The 22534-nt window shown below is 40.3% G+C and overlaps 1 protein-coding gene across 3 annotated transcripts; it reads right to left on the bottom strand.

The window, feature by feature from the left end:
- Positions 1-518: 518 nt before the first annotated feature.
- On the bottom strand, positions 519-6057 carry LOC104086564 (transcription factor VOZ1-like). 3 transcript variants are annotated; one of them, XM_009590861.4, is made up of 5 exons: positions 5921-6057; positions 5069-5336; positions 4521-4652; positions 1371-1884; positions 519-1249 (listed from the first exon to the last, which is right to left on the bottom strand). In XM_009590861.4, exons 2-5 carry the CDS (start codon positions 5294-5296, stop codon positions 696-698), a joined length of 1428 nt encoding a protein of 475 aa, XP_009589156.1. In that variant the 5' UTR covers positions 5297-5336; positions 5921-6057; the 3' UTR covers positions 519-695. The 3 variants fall into 3 exon arrangements, with proteins under 3 accessions (XP_009589156.1, XP_009589157.1, XP_018623009.1); XM_009590862.4 differs by lacking the exon at positions 5921-6057 and adding an exon at positions 5568-5889; XM_018767493.3 differs by lacking the exon at positions 5921-6057 and adding an exon at positions 5680-5793.
- Positions 6058-22534: the final 16477 nt, after the last annotated feature.

Raw genomic sequence — 22534 nt, 5'->3', positions numbered from 1 at the left:
ATCATCATTTGATTAGCTACCAAAGTATAACTATAGAAGAAAGCAGACATTTACTGAACTTTATTTTAATATAATATAATATGATGTCAGTATCATACAGTCGAGTAGAAATCTCTCTTATGTCTAAGGCCAATTACCGCTATATCTTTCTATGATAATCGTCCTTTATAATAACTAAAAGGCGAGTGTTTTTTTTTTTTTAAATTGAAAAAATAATTTCTAGGTTTTGATGGGTATCGTTAATCCTGGTTAAAGAATTTGCTCTAATCGTTAGTTATTATAGGATTTTCTTAGTATTAACATGGTAAATGTAAGTTGTTATCGTAAATTTAATTTGTTAATTGGTTGCAAACAAATTCGTTTTAAATTTGTTTCGATTAATTTGTTCTTTTTTGCTCGAGTCTGGAAAATCAGTTTTATAAATGACAATTACAAGTTATAATTCTCTACTCTAAGTTTGGTTGATAGAACATAACCGTAAAGAGTAATACCGAAATTACCGAACCAAAATCGAAAAGTGGAAAACCGAACCATACCGAATTTATTTTGGTACGGTATAAGTAACATTGTTAAATTCACCAAAGGACTATCTTCCGATACCGTGCCAAACAGACCTATAAACACCCCTATGTATATGTATAATACACGGACAAAAAGCCTCTTTATTTTAAAAGCATCCAAAGTACTTATCCAATCTACGTTACATAGTAGCCACCTAAATTATCAACGAGATATTCAGGAAAAGGTGCACCGGTCCCATAATCAAACCCTTCACTAGCTGGAACAATTCGATTTGGAACAGCATGCATGTTAACAGCAACGTCCTTGTTAGCTTTTGCTCTACCTTTAACAGAGCGCTTGTTCTCCGAAGGAAATTCAGCAGTGAGTCTTCCCATTTGCTTTTGCAAATCCGCAACTGATTCCTTCGTTACTTTCCCTTTTGGACTCTTCTTCCCATCAACAAGTTTCAGCTCCAATCTGTACAGGGCACACACATCATACTTGTTGATCTCATATTCATACAGATGCCATTCCAGGTCTTTCATCGGCTGTGGATCCATATAGTAGGATCTCTTCAGCCCTCCGTATTCATTCATCACTTGTTTCCTAGACTCATGCCAACCCCGCCCGTTATAATCTGGCAGTGACCTCTGCTTTCTGTTTCCGCTTTCAAATGCTCTTCGAGGCTTATCAAAGAAAAGCCATTCCCTGATTGTTTCACCTTCAACAACTTTAAGGTCAAAGAGCTCTGCAGAAGAATAAGCAAACAAATTGATATCAGATTTTACAAGTAAAATAAAAGAGGAATAAACTGATCTGGTATATGACACACAGCAATCAGAAATACAGAAGTGTCTCAGCACACTAACCTGGTGCCTTCCAAGGGGATTTTGCAGTGGCAGCACCTTCACACTCCGGAATACCAACATCTTTCCCCAGTGCTTTTGCACTTAGAGCTTGGAAAAGCAAATTATCCTTTAAGCCAATACCCATCGGTCGAACAACTGGAGCTGTTCCAGGATAACCTTCATTAGGCGCAAGAGAAGCATGATAGTCACTGCAGTAGTCATGAGACTTCTGACACCAATCTGACCCCATCGCAGGTCGAGGACAATCCCAAAGTGAACATTTAGGACCCAGGAAAGCAGAGGGCGGAGGACTAATATGAACAGGAGGCAACACATCCTCTAGACAAAGATTTAAAGCATCAAATCCGGGGAAGTACCGATCAAAGTCTTGCTGCAAATCAAAAGAATTGTAATCTTGTTGTGTTGCAATGCCTAGGTTGTTAATCCCTGCATTGTTGACCACCAACGGCATACTTTTGCACTGATCAACCAACTGGTAACCTTGCTCCTGCAGCACCGGAGTTACATTGAAACCCTGCAGAAAACACGTCGCTTAAGTTGTGAGGATTCATTGATAAACTTAGCGCAAGTGCAAACCCGTTAAAAGAAAAAAAGATTGCAGGAAAAACTATCTGAAAAAGGACGGCCAAGAAGTTTCTTAAAGGCGTGACATTCTTAGAGGATCCGGCGCAAGGAAAAGAAAGGAAGACAGCAAACTGATGATCAAACTGAAACAAGTAAAAGTTCAACAAGATGGTCAGCCATGAGACACACCACATTATGAGGACAAAATTTCGAGGAAAAAATCTTCAAATTCAAAATATCAAGCTAGCTATATAAAAAGAACAAAGTGCTTATTAGTCAAGTACACTATCTTGAAACTTTTAAGCAAAAGGCGAGGAATAGCTAGCTGATGGTAGGAATTAATTTATTCCTACTATGCAACAGAGAGAACTCTGTTTATGTGAACTTAGCAAAGCATTACTGGTCCAGCCGGGATAAAGGAAGAACATTGTGATAGGTTAAACACCAATATAAAACTAGTCTAGCTATGATGATCCTTCAAATACTGAATACTCAATAGTCAATAGAGCAGAATAGATACAAAGGATTCATAATAAAGGGCAGCCCGGTGCATTAAGCTCCCGCTATGCGCGGGGTCCGGGGAAGGGCCGGACCACAAGGGTCTATTGTACGCAGCCTTACCCTGCATTTCTGCAAGAGGCTGTTTCCACGGCTTGAACCCGTGACCTCCTTATCACATGGCAGCAACTTTACAAGTTACGCCAAAGCTCCCCTTCAAAGGATTCATAATGCTGGCCCTAAATAATTTGGTGAAACATAGTTGATTCGTTGATTGATATGTAACAAGGGACTAGAGGAGCACTCTGGATAATGTTCACATTTTCAAATATTTGAGGTACCTCCAAAGCACTTTCTGGGATAATTTCCTTAGACAGAACTCCACCAGCAACCACACCCTCACCAAATAGTCTAACATGGTAATATAATTTTCAGTTCTGTGGTTTAAAAAAATTATTTCAAAGCATCTGCTGATCTGTTCCTATTACGTAGGCAACTGGTAAGACAACCACAATCAGGCCTGGAACTCTCAAAGCGAGTCTAGGGAAAAATTTAACATCCACTGACAGCAAGTTGGTTTTAACCAACAGCAAGAAAGGAACCATACATTCAACAAAGCAACAAGTGTTATCTAAACATACAAATCAAATAGCAAAATCGTGACTGAAAGACCTAATCATAATTCAGAACCTACAGGCTTCCAGGGAAAAGTAGATCAATGAAATCAATAAAGGCAATATTACAGAAAACTTTATACAGCAGATATCCAAACAGAAGATTCAATTTACAAATAGAAGAAAAACATGTTTCGGATATACCAAAGTAATGGCAAGCCTACCCGATGAGATCAAAAGAGCTGTAAATATACTAATCAAATTCAACACAATGGTGTACCAGGAGAGATGCAAACATATTCCAGAGATCATGTCCGGAGAAAAGTAGGTCAAAGAAACTAAAATTAAGGAGGCAATAACACAAGATTTTATAAAACAAAAATCCAACAGAAGATTCAAGTTACAAAAAGGAGGAAAAACATGTTCCAGATGAACCAAAATAATGGCATACCTACTCTGTGAGTTCGTAAGAGCTACAAATGTAATCAAATTCAACACTATGGTCTAGCAGGACAGATACTAACATATTTCATAGGTCAAGTGTTCATTGAAGCTTTGAGGTGAACTACATTCAGGAGTTATCTACATAAAGGTTTGAAAAATGTTATACTCCTATAAAAAAGAACATGCTGTACTCTTACTGATCAAGAAAACATGTCATACTCTTTGTCATTTATTTCACCTGCTTGCACTTCGGAGATCAAAAGAAACTCCTCTTTGACTAAGTTTACAATTAGTCATTTATTATATTAAATTCTTGCATTTCGTGGTTACACATATTCTTGTGTCATTAATCTATACATTTCATTTTAAAAACAAGAAATACATTCATAATGTGTGAAGCTAGATAAAGTCTGAACATGTTATACTTTGAGATTTATTTGAGTTGCTTGCCATTTTAATCAGTAAAATAAACTCCTCTTGAACATTATGTTTTCAACTGTTCCTTTATTATTCCTAGTTCTTACATTTCGATGTTAAACATTTTTTATATTTTCTTAATTTATACATTTCATTTAGAAAAGGTTCATCAATGTGTTAAAGTAGACTAAGAATAGATCACCAGCAGACCAAATCGGGTCATTCCCTGTGGTCCCTTATTGATAGAGGAATATGCTGTAGCCAATAGACGATTATCTTAAAATAATAGTTGCGTCTGCAAAACTAGTCCAGTTTGGATCTGTTATCATCAACAACCAACGATAACAGTTCAGAATTTTTTATGCTTTTCCATTTGCAGAGAAGGGTGGGTCAACTATCAAGTAAGCTGGGACATATAAAAACGGAGACTGGGTCAAATAAAACGGAAACGAGATCCTAGCAATTCACAAACTACAATGAAATCAAAGCTTCCTAAGATAAAATACCAACATCATTCTAAAATGGATTTCCAACAAGGTTCAATCTGTTGGAAATGATACCACTTTAGAGAGTCCATCACATGCACAAGCTTAATTTCAAGGAAAATGATTACCTCTTGAAATCCAGCAACATCATTTTTTGGAGCAACAGGCTCAGGCTTAGGTGCAGCTAATGCGCTGGTAGCATCATCTTCCTCCTCACCAAGCAGCAGTCTATAGATATCTGATGAGACACGGCTTCCTCCCTGCACACCATGCATCAAGATAAACACTTACGACTAATATTTTTATGTGCATTAAAACTATACACCAATGCTTGAACACTGAAACATACTTAAACACCATAGATCCGCAGTTGCACACAATTACACCATAACGGACACAATTACACTTGAATCTCATAGAGATACAAGTATGTGCTAGTAATAGATCCAAAACTTTTGTAAAAGTTTTCTCAAGATGCTTCAATCAAAAATAACATACTACATCACAAACACAGACAAAGACAAACACAAGTGGACATGCAAATATCAAACTTTGATCACATCAATATAAGACTAATGTGGACCAGACAATATCAAAACATGGGCAATCGTGCATATAAAAGGAAACTAAAACCACTTGGCACACACCACTAAAGGGACTTAAGGTTGGTTCTTGCCTGCAACGAAGAAGCCGGGGAAGGCTCATTGAGCTCAGCCTTCCACTCACGAAGCATCTGATGAACCTGCTCTTCAAGCACCCCAACATCATAAGTTCGACTCTCCTTCCTTGCAGATTGCAGGTTAGTGAACACACCCTGCAGATCATCCACGCGGTTCTTCGCCTTGTCCTTGAAGAGCTGGTGCGATGCAGACTTGCCCGCACCGCTCTTCGAACCCTTCCACATTCCAATCAAAGCAGAAGAAACAAACCCCTCAATCTTTCACCTGCAAAAAAACAACAAAAAAAACATCTTTAGCATAAACTCACCATCTTTATATGTTCCATTCCACCATCAAGCACAATACATAAGCTAAACATAACCAACAAGATAACATTAGGGATTTTCGTGTTAGAAAAGCAATAAATAAAAAATTTCAACCTTTGCAGAATCAAAATTCCGAAAAATAATCAAACATAAGCAACAACAACCAAAAGTACCCCAAGTTTAATCATACCCGCTACAACCAAAACTCTGGCAAATCCCAAATCCCCAAAAAGGCACAATTTCCCAAGAAAAGGCTCGATTCGACAAAGCCCCACGAAGTAAGGCGATCTTAAAGCACTTACAAAACCCTAATTATGAGGAATCAAAAGAACAGTTGCAGCATATCAATCAACTAAAAAATTGTAAGGGAATATATATAAAGCAAGGTTAAGAAAAAGGGAGAATAAAGCATGGAAAAGAATAGGCAACTACTCAGAAATTAGTCAATTGGAAAAAGAAAAAAAAAAGAGAAAAGGGAAAATTGGTAAAGTAAAACAGGAAACATTAGCAACAGGAAAGAACGAAGATGGATAGGATTCATACCAATTACCGGTAGGTAGGGTGGGTCGGATTGCGGCCTCTGAGACAGTGAAAAGAGAGAAAGAGAGAATATGTGTAAGAGCTGCCTTTTTGGGTTTTGATTTCGTGTCTGTGATTTTCTCTCTCTAGTTCAATATATCAATATATATATTCTTGGAAATTCGAATGTGATTTGTGTAGAACTAGAAGACTGCTCTATATTATAGTACTACTACAGATTGGCCCAATAACACTATTACCTAAATATTAGAGTCACAGATATATGTATGGTAGAGTTAGACGGAGTTAATCTTCAAAGGATACTAAAGTTATTCTTAAATCATCTAAAGTCATTAAAATTACAATTTCATTGGACTCAGCTATTACTTAAAATTAAAATTTAAGGAGCTTAATTTTATGATCATATTGTTCGAATTAGCAGGAGTTATAAAATTTATGTTTAATTTATAAATATTGACAATCTTCTTTTGTTGCAATGTCAAGTTATGTAACGCAACTACAATTAGATTCACATTTAATATTACTTCATGCCTAAAATAAATATCGTTTAAAAATTTTGTATGCTCATTAAAAAAATCATATAAAACAAAAATTATAAGATTTATTTGATTAAGTTATGCTTTATATCATAGTCAAATACTCATTATAATATGTGGGTAATTATTAGATCGAAAATAGATTTAGAAAAACATAACTAATGTCGTTTTAATTTTTCAAAGCAACATTTATTTTGGCCAAATATATTTAGCTAAATAAATTGACATTTATTTTTCGGCGAACGGCCAAATATACCCATGTACTTTCGAAAATGGTCTAAGAATACCCACCGTTATACTATTGGGCTATATATATACCCTTTCCGTCATACTTTGGAACAAATATACCCTTATTTTCGATGGAGTGCCACGTGTCAGCACCAAATGAAAACGACTCATTTCTTTTTTTTTACCGGATCCGTTTTAAGAAATCCACCACCCGACCCATTTTAAAATTCAGTTTTTTTAAAGCATATATTTTGTAAAAACTGAAATTTTGTTTTGTAAAAATTGAAAAGAAAAAAAAGAAATTTGCAAAATATATATTTTTAAGTCTTTTCAGTTTTTTTAAAGTATTTGTTTTGTAAAAACTGGGAAAAAAATTAAAAATGATTTAAAAACTAAAAAATATATATTCTGTAAAAACTGGAAAAAAAAAAAGGAATTTGCAAAATATAGATTTTTAAGTCTTTTCAGTTTTTTTAAAGTATTTTTTTTGTAAACTGGTTGTTGTTGGTGTTGGATTGTGATTCTCTTGTTGGTTATCTTCGAGTCATTCCCACATATCACTAAGTATTGGCAACTCTAACTGGCATAGTAATACTGGTTCTGCTGAAGACTAATCAATTCTTGAGTGTCTTCTGTGCAGTAGCAGTGCTAGTTGAGCATTCTGCTGTAGCTAGGCATGTTACAGTCACCATTACTCACGTATCTACACCCTTCAAGCATTGTGTATGTAAGCCCAGTAGAGTGAGAGAAGATAGCTATAACCAAACAAATATGGCATCCTTTGATATATGTATGAGACTAGTCTTTGCCTCAATTTTCTGATCTTGTTATCCTCTGGGAAGCAGCAAACATTTTAAATCATTCCCACATAGTAAAAGGCAGTGGCAACTTCAACTAGCATCCAAACATTGAAGACCAATCAATTTTGTGATTGTTCTCTGTGCAAAAGTAGTGCAGGTTGAGCCTTTATTCTTTGCCTCAGTTTTCTGATCCTGTTATTGATACCTGCAACATGAAACAACCAAGTTAGGGTGTAAAATTGTTCTCCCAGGATTTGTGTGTGCTGATAACTTTGATGATGATGAGGGATGTTGTTGGTGCTAGATTGTGACTCTCTTGTTGGTTATCTTCAAGTCATTCCCATATAGCACTAACTATTGGCAACTCCAACTGCATAGTAATACTGGTTATGCTGAAGGATAATCAGTTCTTGATTGTTGTAACGATCCGGCCGGTCGTTTTGAGAGTAATAACCTCGGCTCTCTATTTACTGTTTCCCCCGTATCTTTTTCTGTCTATGTGACTTGTCGGGAGGTTTTGTTTTTGGTTTCGGAGTGTTTTGGGGCACTTAGTCCGTAAAACAGAAGCTTAAGTCTTAGAATTTTAACCGTAGTCGGAACTGTGTGAAGACGACTACGGAATAAAGTTCGGTCGGTTCTGTTAGCTCCGTTGGGTAATTTTAGACTTCGGAGCATGTCCGGACTGTGAATTTGAGGTTTGTAGCTGATGCTTGAATTGACGAAAGTTGAATTTTTGGAAATTTTGCCGGTAGTGGACTCTTTGATATCGAGGTCGGATTCCGATTCTGAAAGTTGGAGTATGTCCGTAATGTTGAATATGACTTGTGTGCAAAATTTGGGGTCAATCGGACGTGGTTTGATAGGTTTCGGCATCGGTTGTGAAAATTTGAAGTTTCAAGTTCTTTAAGTTTGAATTGGAGGGCGATTCGTGATTTTAGCATTGTTTGATGTGGTTTGAGGGCTCGACTAAGTTCGTATGGTCTTTTAGGATTGGTTGGTATATTTGGTTGAGGTCCCGGGGGCCTCGGCTGAGTTTCGGATGCCCAACGGATCATGTTTTTGGACTTAGGAGGCTGCTGAAGTTTTCTGGTGTCTGAGTTCTGGTTTCCTTATACGCGATTGCATGGGGTGATCCGCGATCACGTAAGCAAGTTGGGTGAGAGGATGGAATTGTTCTTTGCATTCGCAGACAGTGGCATGCGAACGCGTAGTGAAGTGAGGTGGTGCTTCACGAACGCAGAGACAAGGTCGTGTTCATGTAGGGTTAAGTGGACCAAAGTCGGGCCACGCGCGTTGCTCATCGCGAACGCGTGAGAAAGTTTGCGATCGCGTGATTCTGAGAGCCAGAGCATCGCGTTCGCATGGTGTTTTACGCGTTCTTGTAGAGTTAATTTCTGGGGCAGCAAAGTTCTTCTTCGCGATCGCGATTAAGGAATCACTAGGCAGTATTAAACATTTCAAAAATGAGGGTTTGGCCATTTTTCTCAAAACTTGAGTTTGGGAGCTCGGATTTGGATGAAAATTTGTGGAATTTTTAGAGACATCGATTGGTTAATGATTCTACACTCCAATTTAGTTATATTCCACTAATCTATCATTAATTTCCTCTTTAATTTTAGATTTTTGGGGTTGAAATTGAGAAAAATTGGAAGAACTTCTTAAAGAAAGATTTCGAGTTTTGAAAGGGGATTTGTGGTCGGATTTGAGTAATTTTTATATGGTTGGACTAGTGAGTGAATGGGTGTTCATATTTTGTAACTTTTACCCGATTCTGATACGTGGGCCCGGGTCGACGTTTTAGGGCGAATTTCGGAATTTTTGTTAAAGTATTGATTTCATTAATTAGATGAGTCTATTATGGTTGTATTTATGATATGTAATTGCTTTTGGCTAGATTTGGGCCATTCGGAGCCGGATATTCGTGGAAAACTCATTGTGACCGATTGATTGAGCTTGGTTCGAGGTAAGTGGCTTGCCTAACCTTGTGTGGGGGAAACTTCCCTTAGGATTTGATACTATTTTGATATGTGAGCACCGTGTACGTAAGGTGACGAGTACGTACACAGGCTATTTGTTGTAAAACCCCATTCTTCACTAAGTAATAACTTGTTTTTCCCCTTATTTGAACTACACTAACATATGTAACTATCCTGTTTAGTTTAGAATAGCATGCCTACGTGTCTTAACTGCCTATCTGAACTCTGTGCAGCATGTTTAGTGAAATTCCTATTTTTTTTGTTTGACTTGAACTTAGTCTCAATTGTAGGTTTTTTTGCTGTAACTGTTATTTCTGTTGGTTGAGCTGCATATTTACTTTGGGACTACGGAACGGTATTCCAGGAGATCCCCCTGTACTGCATATTTACTTTGAGACTACAGAACGGTATTCTCGGAGATTCCCATGTACTGCATATTTACTTTGGGACTACAGAACGGTATTCCGGGAGATCCCCATGTACTGCATATTTACCTTGGGACTACGGAATGGTGTTCCGGGAGATCCCCCATGTTCTGCATATTTACTTTGGGACTACACAACGGTATTCCGGGAGATCCCCCTACACATTTACGTTTGGGACTACGAGACGGTATCTCGGGATATCCCCTGTTGTTATCTCTGTGTACTGAGCTGTCATCTTCTATAAATTCTTTCTTGTTAAATTTCAGTTTTTATTTTACTGCGATATTTCGTTCTTGCCTTGTTTTATTATTATTTATACCAGTGGGGTTCTGACCTAACCTCGTCAATACTCGACCAAGGTTAGGCTTGGCACTTATTGGGTACCGATTGTGGTGTACTCATGCTACTCTTCTGTACATGTTTTTCGTGTGCAGATCCAAGTGCTCCTTATCAGTCGCACTATCAGTGAGCCGGGACAGCTTTGGAGACTTCAAGGTATATCTTCCGTGTCCGCAGACCTCGAAGTCCCCTTCTACTCTTTCCCATGTCCATTATCTTATATGTTTTTCTTTTGTTAGACTCTGATGTATATAGACACTAGACTTTCCTTCTGTAGTTTGTGATTCATGATGTTCCGGGTTTTGGGATTACTTTGTATTTTTTTTTATGTTAGATATTGTACATGTTAGGCGGCATGGTACCCATTTATGTTGTTATTACTACAGTTAGTTGTTAAATTTATGTTTTCATTTCATTGTTCCACAAATGTTAGGCTTACCTAGTCGTAGAGACTAGGTGCCATCACAACGTCATATGGAGGGAAAATTGGGTCATGACAAGTTGGTATCAGAGCTCTAGGTTCGTAGGTGTCGTGAGTCACAAGCCGATTTATTAGAGTCTCGCGTATCGGTACATAGACGTTTGTACTTATCTTCGGAAGGCTATGGAACTGTTAGAAAAATTTCACTACTTTGTTTCCTTGTCGTGAGAAAAAAAATAATTGTTGACTTCAAAAAAAAAATTCTAAACTTATGTATTCTATTCTCTCACAGATGGTGAGGACACGTACAAGTGGATCTGATGACCAGGCACCCACGCCCCCTGCTAGAGCCGCCAGAGGTCGGGGTAGAGTACGGCCACACAGTGCAGCCAGAGCACCCGCACGAGCTGCGACAGAGGAGCCCCCAGCAGTTCCAGCTAGAGGGGAGGCACCGGAGATTCCTATTGCTGCACCAGCCCTCCAGGAGACTCTAGCCCAGTTCATGAGCATGTTCAGCACTTTAGCTCTGACTAGATTGGTCCCACTAGCTCCCGCCACATCTCAGGCCAAGGGAGGGGCACAGACTCCCACAGCCCACACTCTTAAGCAGTGGGTCCAGGTTGATCAGGCCCCAGAGTTCATTCCTATGCCGTTAGTAGCTCCGGTTCATCACGAGACTAGGACAGCCGCTTCTGAGGCGGAGCAGCTCAGACTTGAGAGGTACAAGAAGTACCACCCACCTACCTTCAGCGGATTGGCTACAGATGATGCTCAGGGTTTTCTGGACGACTGTCATCGTATTCTCCGTACTATGGGTGTAGCGGAGATGAGTAGGGTTTCTTTTACCACTTTCTAGCTTAGAGAAGCAGCCTATCAGTGGTGGTGTGCTTATGAGTTGAGTAGTCCAGATGAGGTAGCTTCACTTACATGGACTCAGTTCTCGGACATGTTTTTGTGAGAGTATGTCCCTCATAGCCTCAGGAACTCATGGCGCGCGGAGTTTGAGCAGCTGCGCCAGGGTGCTATGACTGTGTCAGAGTATGCAGTCCGCTTCAGTGATTTGGCCTGACATGCACCAGCCTTGGTTGCTACAGTTCGAGAGAGGGTTCGACGGTTTATTGAGGGACTCCACCCCAGTATCCATATTAGTATGGCCAGGGAGTTGGAGATGGATATCCCTTATTAGCAGGTTGTGAGTATTGCCAGGATATTAGAGGGCATGCTTGCTAGGGACCGAGAGGAGAGAGAGGCCAAAAGGTCTCGAGAGACTAGTTCTTATTCTGGATCTCGTGCCCTAGCAGCTCGCCATGGTAAGGGTTATGTGAGTCACCCCGTTCATTCAGCTCTGCCAGCTACCAGTGATGTTCCAGCCCCTTCTAGGCCCTAGGAGCCTTATTATGCACCGCCAATATCTAGTGTGCCTCCTGCACGGGGTGTTCTTAGTGGCAAGTCCAGCAGATCTGGCCCGAGCCAGCCACAACAACCATGCCCTCCTAGAGCTTGTTTTAAGTATGGCGACACTCGCCATATGGTGAGGGATTGCCCCAGATATAGGCGGGGTGCACCTCCACAGAATTCTCAACCACCACGTGCTCCACCGGGTCCTCAGGCCATGATTCATGCACCAGCTACCGCCCCACCTGCTCAGCCAGCTTGAGGTGGAGGTTGGGGAGGTCGAGGCCGCCCTAGATGGGGAGGCCAGACCAGGTATTATGATCTTCTAGCTCGTACAGAGGCAATTGCTTCCGACTCTATCATTATAAGTATTGTTCCAGTCTGTCATAGAGATGTGTCGGTATTATTTGACCCAGGCTCTACATATTCATATGTGTCCTCTTATTTTGCCCCACATTTGGGCATATCTCGGGATTCTTTGAGTTCCCCTATTTATGTGTCTACTCCTTTGGGAGATTCTTTTGTTGTGGACCGCGTGTATCGGTCGTATTTGATTGTTCTTAGTGGTTTTGAGACCATAGCCAATTTATTATTGCTCAGTATGGTGGACTTTGATATTATTTTGGGCATGGACTGGTTATCGCCCCATTATGCTATTCTTGATTGTCACGCTAAGACCGTGACACTGGCTATGCCAGGATTTCCGACATTTGAGTGGAGAGGTACCTTAGAGTATACTCCCAGCAGATTTATTTTATTTCTTAAAGCTCAACGAATGGTTGAGAAGGGGTGTGACTCGTATCTAGCTTATGTGAGAGATGTCAGTATTGATACCCCTACAGTTGAGCCAGTTCCAGTAGTGAGGGACTTTCCAAATGTGTTTCCAGCTGATCTTCCGGGCATGCCACCCGACAGAGATATTGATTTTGGCATTGATTTGTTACCGGGAACTCAGCCCATCTCTATTCCTCCATATCGTATGGCTCCTCATGAGTTGAAGGAGCAGTTACAAGAGTTGCTTGATAAGGGCTTCATTCGGCCCAGTATGTCACCTTGAGGTGTTCCTGTCTTATTTGTGAAGAAGAAGGATGGTTCTATGCGGATGTGTATTGATTACCGCTAGTTTAACAAAGTCACAGTGAAGAACAGGTATCCATTACCTCGTATTGATGACTTATTTGATCAGTTACAGGGTGCCAGAGTGTTTTCCAAGATTAACTTACGTTCAGGATATCATCAGTTGAAGATTCGGGAGCCAGATATCCCGAAGACTACTTTTAGGACCAGATATGGTCACTATGAGTTTCTTGTCATGTCTTTTAGGCTGACCAATGCCCTGGCAGCTTTTATGCACTTGATGCACAGTGTGTTCCAACCTTATCTTGACTCATTCGTCATTGTGTTTATTGACGACATTCTGGTGTACTCCCGGAGTCGGGAGGATCATGAGCAGCACTTGAGGACTGCGCTTCAGACTTTGAGAGAAAAGAAATTATATGCAAAATTTTCAAACTGTGAGTTTTGGCTAGACTCAGTGGTATTCTTGGGTCATATAGTATCAAGTGATGGGATCCAGGTGGATCCGAAGAAGATTGAAGCAGTGCAGAATTGGCCCAGACCGTCCTCAGCTACAGAGATCCGGAGTTTTCTTGGTTTGGCGGAGTATTACCGTCGCTTTGTAGAGGGATTCTCATCTATTGCAGCACATATGACCAGGCAGACCCAGAAGGGTGCTCCCTTCAGGTGGACAGAGGAGTGTGAGGAGAGGGTTCAGAAGCTCAAGACAACTTTGACTACAACCCCAGTTTTGGTATTGCCTACAGGTTTGGGGTCCTACACTATATATTATGATGCGTCGCGGATTGGTCTTGGAGCGGTGTTGATGCAGGATGGTAGGGTGATTGCCTACGCATCCAGACAGCTTAAGGTGCATGAGAAGAACTATCATGTCCATAACCTTGAGTTAGCAGCTATTGTTCATGCCCTGAAGATTTGGCGCCACTATTTTTACAGAGTTCCTGGTGAGATTTACACTGATCATCAGAGTTTGTAGCATCTGTTCAAGCAAAAGGATCTTAATTTGCGTCAGCGGAGGTGGTTGGATCTACTTAAGGATTATGATATCACCATTTTGTACCACCCGGGGAAGGCCAATGTGGTGGCCGATTCTTTGAGTCTTCAGGCGGAGAGTTTGGGGAGTTTAGCATATCTTCCAGCAACAGAGAGACCCTTAGCATTGGATGTTCAGGCCTTAGCCAGCCAGTTTGTGAGATTGGATATTTCTTAGCTGAGTCGAGTGTTGGCTTGTGTGGTCTCTCGGTCTTCTCTTTATAATCACATCAGGGAGCGTTAGTATGATGACCCCCACCTGCTTGTCTTTAAGGACACGGTTCAGCACGGTGATGTAAGGAGGTCACTGTTGGGGATGATGGAGTATTGAGTATGCAGGGCAGACTATGTGTGTCTAATGTAGATGGTTTGCGTGAGTTGATTCTTCAGGAGGCTCATAGCTCGTGGTAATCTATTCATCCGGATGCCGCGAAGATGTATCAGGACTTGAGGCAGCATTAATGGTGGAGGAGGATGAAGAAGGACATAGTGGAGTATGTGGCTTGGTGCCTAAATTGCCAACAGGTGAAGTATGAGCATCAGCGACCGGGCGAGTTGCTTTAAAAGTTAGAGATTTCGGAGTGGAAATGGGAGCGGATCACTATGGAATTCGTTGTTGGACTCCCACGGACTAAGCGAAGGTTTGATGCAGTTTGGGTGATTGTAGATAGGCTGACCAAGTCATCTCATTTCATTCCTATGATGACTACATATTCTTCCGAGCTTCTAGCTCGAATCTACATCTGTGAGATCGTCAGGCTTCATGGCGTACCAATATCTATTATCTCTGACCGGGGTACGCAGTTTACATCACGATTCTGGAGAGCCTTACAGCAGGAGTTGGGTACTAGAGTGGAGCTGAGCACAGAATTTCACCCTCAGACGGACGGATAGTCCAAGCGCACTATTCAAATACTATAGGATATGCTCCGCGCTTGTGTGATAGATTTTGGGGGTGCTTGGGACCAGTTTTTGCCACTTGCGGAGTTTGCTTACAACAACAGCTATCAGTCCAGCATTCATATGGCACTATGTGAGGCTTTGTATGGTAGGCGGTGTCGGTACCCAGTGGGTTGGTTCAAGTCGGGTGAGGCCAGATTATTGGGTACGGACTTGGTTCAGGATGCCTTGGAGAAGGCTAAGGTGATTCAGGATAGACTTCACACAGCCCAGTCCAGACAGAAGAGTTATATAGATTGGAAGGTTCGCAATGCTGCATTCATGGTTGGAGAGTGGGTCTTGCTCCGGGTTTTGCCTATAAAGGGCGTTATGAGATTCGGAAAGAAGGGCAAACTGAGCCCAAGGTTTATTGGTCCTTTTGAGGTGTTGCGGCGAGTTGGGGAAGTTGCTTATGAGATTGCCTTACCCACTAGCCTAGCAGGAGTTCATACGGTATTTCATGTTTCGATGCTCCAGAAGTATCACGGCGATCCATCTCATGTGTTAGATTTCAGCTAAGTCCAATTGGACAAGGATCTATCTTATGTTGAGGAGCTAGTGGTTATTTTAGACAGGCAGGTCAAAAAGCTAAGGTTAAAGAACATTACTTCCGTGAAGGTTCAGTGGAGGGGACAGCCAGTCGAGGAGGCGACTTGGGAGACCGAGCAAGATATGTGCAACCGTTATCCTCATATTTTCACCACTTCATATATGTCTCTATGCTCGTTCGAGGATGAATGATTATTTTAAGAGGGGGATGATGTAACGACCCGAATGGTCATTTTGAGAGTAATAACCTCGGCTCCCTATTTACTGTTTCCCCCGTATCTTTTTCTGCTTATGTGACTTGTCGGGAGGTTTTGTTTTTGGTTTTGGAGTGTTTTGGATCACTTATTCTGTAAAACAGAAGCTTAAGTCTTAGGATTTTAACCGTAGTCAGAACTATGTGAAGACGACTATGGAATGAAGTTCTGTCGGTTCTGTTAGCTCCGTTGGGTGATTTTGGACTTAGGAGCGTGTCCGGCCTGTGAATTTGAGGTCTGTAGTTGATGCTTGAATTGGCGAAAGTTGAATTTTTAGAAATTTTGCCGGTAGTGGACTTTTTGATATCGAGGTCGGATTCCGATTCCGAAAGTTGGAGTAGGTCCGTAATGTTGAATATGACTTGTGTGCAAAATTTAGGGTCAATAGGACGTGGTTTGATAGGTTTCGGCATCGGTTGTAGAAATTTGAAGTTTCAAGTTCTTTAAGTTTGAATTGGAGGGCGATTCGTGATTTTAGAGTTGTTTGATGTGGTTTGAGGGCCCGACTAAGTTCGTATGGTCTTTTAGGATTGGTTGGTATGTTTGGTTAAGGTCCCGGGGGCCTCGACTGAGTTTCGGATGCCCAACGGATCGTTTTTTGGACTTAGGAGGCTGCTGAAGTTTTCTGGTGTCTGAGTTTTGGTTTCCTTATACGCGATCATGTGGGGTGATCCGCGATCACGTAAGCTAGCTGGGTGAGAGGATGGAATTGTTCTTTGCGTTCACAGACAGTGGCATGCGAACGCGTAGTGAAGTGAGGTGGTACTTCACGAACGCAGAGACAAGGTCGCGTTCATGTAGGGTTAAGTGGACCAAAGCTGGGCCACGCGCGTTGCTCATCGTGAACGCGTGAGAAAGTTTGCGATCGCGTGAGTCTGAGAGCCAGAGCATCACGTTCGCGTGGTGTTTTACGCGTTCGTGTAGAGTTAATTTCTGGGGCAGCAAAGTTCTTCTTCGCGATCGCGAGGCTATTTCCGCGATCGCGATTAAGGAATCACTGGGCAGTATTAAACATTTCAAAAAAGAGGGTTTGGCCATTTTTCTCAAAACTTGAGTTTGGGAGCTCGGATTTGGATGAAAATTTGTGGCATTTTTAGAGACATCGATTGGGTAATGATTCTACACTCCATTTTGGTTATATTGCACTAATCTAGCATTAATTTCCTCTTTAATTTCGGATTTTTGGGGTTGAAATTGGGAAAAATTGGAAGAACTTCTTCAACAAAAATTTCGAGTTTTGAAAGAGGATTTGTGGTCGGATTTGAGTAATTTTTATATGGTTGGACTCGTGAGTTAATGGGTGTTCATATTTTGTGACTTTTACCCGATCTTAGACGTGGCCCCGGGTCAACCTTTTAGGTCAAATTTCGGAATTTTTGTTAAAGTATTGATTTCATTAATTAGATGAGTCTATTATGGTTGTATTTATGATATGTAATTGATTTTGGCTAGATTTGGGCCATTCGGAGCCGGATATTCGTGGGAAAGGCATTGTGACCGATTGATTGAGCTTGGTTCGAGGTAAGTGGCTTGCCTAATCTTTTGTGGGGAAAACTTCCCTTAGGATTTGATACTATTTTGATATGTGAGCGTCGTGTACATGAGGTGACGAGTACGTACACGGGCTATTTATTGTAAAACCCCATTCTTCATAAGTAATAACCTATTTTCCCCTTATTTTGAACTACACTAGCATATGTAACTATCATGTTTAGTTTATAATAGCATGCCTACGTGTCTTAACTGCTTATCTGAACTCTGTGCAACATGTTTAGTGAAATTCCTGGGTTTTTTTTTTTTACTTGAACTTAGTCTCAATTGTAGGTTTTCTTGCTTTAACTGTTATTTCTGTTGGTTGAGCTGCATATTTACTTTGGGACTATGGAACGGTATTCCGGGAGATCCCCTGCACATTTATGTTTGGGACTACGAGACGGTATCTCGGGATATCCCATGTTGTTATCTCTGTGTACTGAGCTGTTATCTTCTACAAATTCTTTCTTGTTAAATTTCAGTCTTTATTTAACTGCGATATTTCGTTCTTGCCTTGTTTTATTATTATTTATACCAGTAGGGTCCTGACCTAACCTCGCCAATATTCGACCGAGGTTAGGCTTGGCACTTACTGGGTACCGATTGTGGTGTACTCATGCTCCTCTTCTGTACATGTTTTTCATGTGAATATCCAGGTGCTCCTTATCAGTCGCACTATCAGAGAGCCGGGACAACTTTGGAGACTTCAAGGTATATATGCCGCGTCCGCAGAGCTTGGAGTCCCCTTCTACTCTTTTCCATGTCCATTATATTCTGTATTTTTCTTTTGTTAGACTCTGATGTATATAGACACTAGACGTTCCTTCTGTAGTTTGTGATTCACAATGTTCCGGGCTTTGGGATTACTGTGTATTTTTTTATGTTGGTTATTGTACATGCCAGGCGTCATGGTAGCCATTTATGTTGTTATTGCTACAGTTAGTTGTTAAATTTATATTTTTATTTAATTATTCTGCAAATATTAGGCTTACCTAGTCTTAGAGACTAGGTGCCGTCACGACGTCATATGGAGGGAAAATTGGGTCGTGACAATTGTCTTCTATGTAGAAGAAGTGCTGGTTGAGCATTATGTTGTAGCCAGGCATATTACAGTCACCACTACCCAAGTATCTACACCCTTCAAGCATTGTGTATATAAGCCCAGTAGAGTGAGATAAAACAGTTATAACCAAGCAAATATGGCATCCTTTGGTATCTGTATGAAACTAGTCTTTGCCTCAGTTTTCTAATCTTGTTATCTTGCAAAATATAGCAAACAAGTTTATGAAATGTGTATGTGCTCACAGATTATTGCATCTACACCCTTCAGTTGGCATGTGTTTGACCTGCAGATTCAACATTTGTTATAACCTTATGCCAACATATTGTTGAGTGCAAAATGGTCACAACAAAAACTTGTTTAAAACCATGGAGAAGTGCAGAAACAATTTGACCATGCTATTGCCTCAGTTAGCTTACACTACTCAAGCATCTACACTCTTCAACTGGTGTATAGCCCAGTAGAGTAAGAGAGACAAAAACAATAATCAAACCAATATGAGTTTGTAGAGGCAGTGTAGGTCTTTGGTATCTGCAGCCAAGCATTTATAGGAGGTTGCAACAGATCCCCTATAGTCTGGTGTTGTGCAATTCTAGCTATAATTATAACTAACCAAGTATGTACACCATACAAGTGAGAACAACTGCATGATTAGGAATGCTAGTTGGTGGAGTTTTACTAGCCTACTTTTCTTTGAGATCTTGCATGTATTGTTGAGACACCATAATTTCTAAGAAACAAGGCAAGGTTTTATATGTTGATCTCATTAATCATGTTCTCTTCTCTTCACAATCCTAATCCGAAGGTTAGGAATTTGTGATTTGTCCATGTTGATCAGTTTTTTTCCTGCACTTGGGAATTCATTAAATGACTGAAATGTGTGTGTACCTGGAAAAGTGAAAGCTAGGTTAGCAAAAAAGTCAGCAACAATGTTCCCTTCCCTTAGTACATGCTGAAAGACATCATTATAGTTGTTCTTTATATGCTTTATCTTCCTTACTCCAGCACCTATACACCAAGGAGTTGCTCATTCGCCATCAATTATCTTCCTCATTACTAAGGAATCAGTCTCCATAATCAGTGGATGTAGCTGCCTTTCCACACAGTATGCCAACCCCTCCACAATTGCCTTTGCTTCTGCCACTAAGTTAGTTGTCTCTCCTTTCTCATGTGCTTTTGCAAATACCAAATCGCCAGCATGATCTCGAACACAAAACCCATATGAGCTTGGACCAGGATTGCCTCTTGATGCACCATCAGTATTGCATTTGAACCACCCTTCATAAGGAATCTGCCATGTAACTGTCTTAGTCCCCACATATGGCTTGTAACCTTCAAAGAAGTTGATCATATCTGACCATAGAGGAGGAATTCTAGACAGCCATGGGTACCTCATCCTTGCTAGATAATGTAAAGTCTTATTCACTTCATGAATCACCCTATTGCAAGAAATTGCACCACCATACTTCATCGTATTTCTCCTTTTCCAAAGTTCCCATGTGATTACAGCTGGAGTTGCCTGATATAATGGCATTATTTTAGGACAACACTTTGCATTCCACCATGTTCTCATTACTTGATGCACTTGTACCAGATTGACCACTAAACCTGCTGCTTGAAGGATGTTTCTCCATACTCTAGTTGCAGTTTCACTAGTTAGGAACAAGTGTTGAAAAGTCTCTTCTTACAGTTGTGAACAACACCAACACTTAGACAGTACCAAATACCCACTTCTTCTCCACAAATCGTCAGTAGGAATCTTCCCCTTCCACAATCTCCATAAGAAGAATGAGATTTTAAATGGTAGACTTTTAGTCCATATCTTATTGTAGTCAGGATTTACATGATCTCTATGCCTCAAAATATTCCAAGCACTACTAACAGAGAAATTTCCTGAGGGTGAAGGCATCCATCTAGGAACATCCCAGGAATCGTCAATAGTGCCAAATATGATTTCTTGCCTGATATGTTGAGCAATGTCCGCAAGGAAAGATTGCGCTAGAAGTTGCTCATCTCAAGTATCATCCACTCTCAATTCAGCTACTTCATGCATATCTTCATTGATTGTATAGTCATTTGAAACAATATGGTACAAAGCTCCCAGACCAGTCCAATTCTCATGCCAAACATTAGTAGAACCCCTATTCATTTCCCATAGTATTTCGTGCTCCACCTCTTCCCTAACATTTTCCTCCATACATGAGATCCTTGTCTAAATTGGACAGTTGTCGGGATTTTCTTTTTACAGTACTTGTTCCACATAAAGTTAGACCATAAGGACTTGGATATCCTAAACTTTCACCATGATTTGGCAAATAAATCTTTTGATACATCATGCAGTGATCTAAAACCTACACCCCTTCTTCCTTTGGTAGGAATAGATTTTGTCATTTTGTCTAATGTCTACTCCTACCTTCTTCCTTGGTACTCCAGAAGAATCTCGCAAAGGCTTTATGAAGGTGTTCAATTACATTTTTAGGAGGGTCAATGACATAAAGGATGTGCGTTGGCATTCTCTATAGGACACTAGAGATTAATGTAGATTTTCCACCACATGATAGTAGCTTCCCTTTCCAAGAGTGCAGTTTTGCCTTTACATTTTTTATCAGGTCATTGTAATAATCCTTCCTTCTTCTTGGGTAGAATATTGGTCAACCAAGATAGGTGAATGTAAATTCACCCTTTGAAAATCCAGTGATAGTACCTATCGAGTTGGACACTGTTGAGGACACAATATAATGCATATAAAAGGAACTCTTTGTCTTATTGATCATTTGGCATGAAGTGTGCTCATACTTGGACAAAACTTCTAACAATTTTCCTTAAAGAGTATGGATCATCAGAGAAAACGATTATAGTATCGTCTACATAGGCCAAATGATTTAATGGATTAGTCCATTTAAGCACCTCAAAGCCCTTGAATCTCGTGTCTTCAAATAGTCTATTTAACAATCTAGACAGAACCTCTGAAGAGAGAATGAACAGGGCTAGAGAGAGAGGATATCCTTGCTTGACCCCTCTTGTTGAGTGAAAGAATCTTGATGCTTGACCATTAATCAGAACAGAATACCAGTTGTTGGAAATTAAATTCCATATCATGTTGATGAAGCATTCTGTAAATCCCATTTTTCTCAAAACATACATTAGATACTTCCATGAGACCCTATCATAAGCCTTTTCCATGTCAAGTTTGATAACTACATTAGCAGGTTTTCCCCTTAATCTTATGTCAATAACAATCTCCTGTGTTAACAAAATATTTTCAAATATACTTCTCAATTTGACAAATCCTGACTGATTGGAAGAGATCAAAGAAGGCAGTATTTTTTTCAGCCTATCATGAACAACTTTGGAGATAACTTTATTTACAAAATTTCTTAAGCTAATAGGCCTTAGGTCGTTAAATGTTTGAACTTGTTGTTTTTTGGTAGCAAGACAAGGTTTGTGTGGGTTATAGACTTAGGTAAGGAACATCCTCCATAAAATAGTTTCAGCATCTCATGTATGTCTTCCCCTATTATATCCCAACATTCTTGAAAGAAAATGCCTGTGAAACCATCTGGCCCACTTGCACTTTCACCGCTCAGTGCAAAAACTGCTGCCTTTACCTCCTCTATTGTAGGAATTCTACAAAGTTCTATGTTTTGATCACAAGACACCATTGAGAGTACATTGTTGAGGAGCTCAGACCTTGTATGATCAGCTTCTTGTGTGAACTATTTTTGAAAAAATTTGACTCCTGCGTCATCCATCCGTTCTTGCGAATCAATCCAGTTACCATCCTGGTTCTGGATTCTCTTCAGTTGGAGTTTCTGCCTTTTACCATTGACATGGCTATGAAAGAATCTAGTGTTTCTGTCTCCTTCTGCAAACCAGGACATACCTGCTTTTTGTTTCCAATATTGTTCCTTTATACTCAGATATCTCTTTAATTCTAATTGTGCTTTCTGAAGTACAATTCTATTCTCAACTGTGGGTTCTTCTTCAAAAAGCATTTCCTTTATTCTGACCACATCTTCCCTTAAAGCTAGTTGCTTGAAGTTGTCCCCGTAA

The sequence above is a fragment of the Nicotiana tomentosiformis genome, chromosome 2, assembly GCF_000390325.3.
Source record: "Nicotiana tomentosiformis chromosome 2, ASM39032v3, whole genome shotgun sequence".
In the NCBI taxonomy this organism is placed as follows: domain Eukaryota; kingdom Viridiplantae; phylum Streptophyta; class Magnoliopsida; order Solanales; family Solanaceae; genus Nicotiana; species Nicotiana tomentosiformis.
This window is presented reverse-complemented; position numbering and strand designations above follow the sequence as displayed.

What these genes read in the sequence shown, in the direction of transcription:
- LOC104086564 (XM_009590861.4), bottom strand. Translation starts at nt 5,296, where the DNA reads ATGTGGAAGGGTTCGAAGAGCGGTGCGGGCAAGTCTGCATCGCACCAG. An exon ending in CCCCGGCTTCTTCGTTGCAG is followed by an intron (nt 4,653 to 5,068) that starts GCAAGAACCAAC and finishes CATGGTGTGCAG; the next exon opens with GGAGGAAGCCGTGTCTCATC. An exon ending in ATCCCCTTGGAAGGCACCAG is followed by an intron (nt 1,250 to 1,370) that starts GTTAGTGTGCTG and finishes ATTCTTCTGCAG; the next exon opens with AGCTCTTTGACCTTAAAGTT.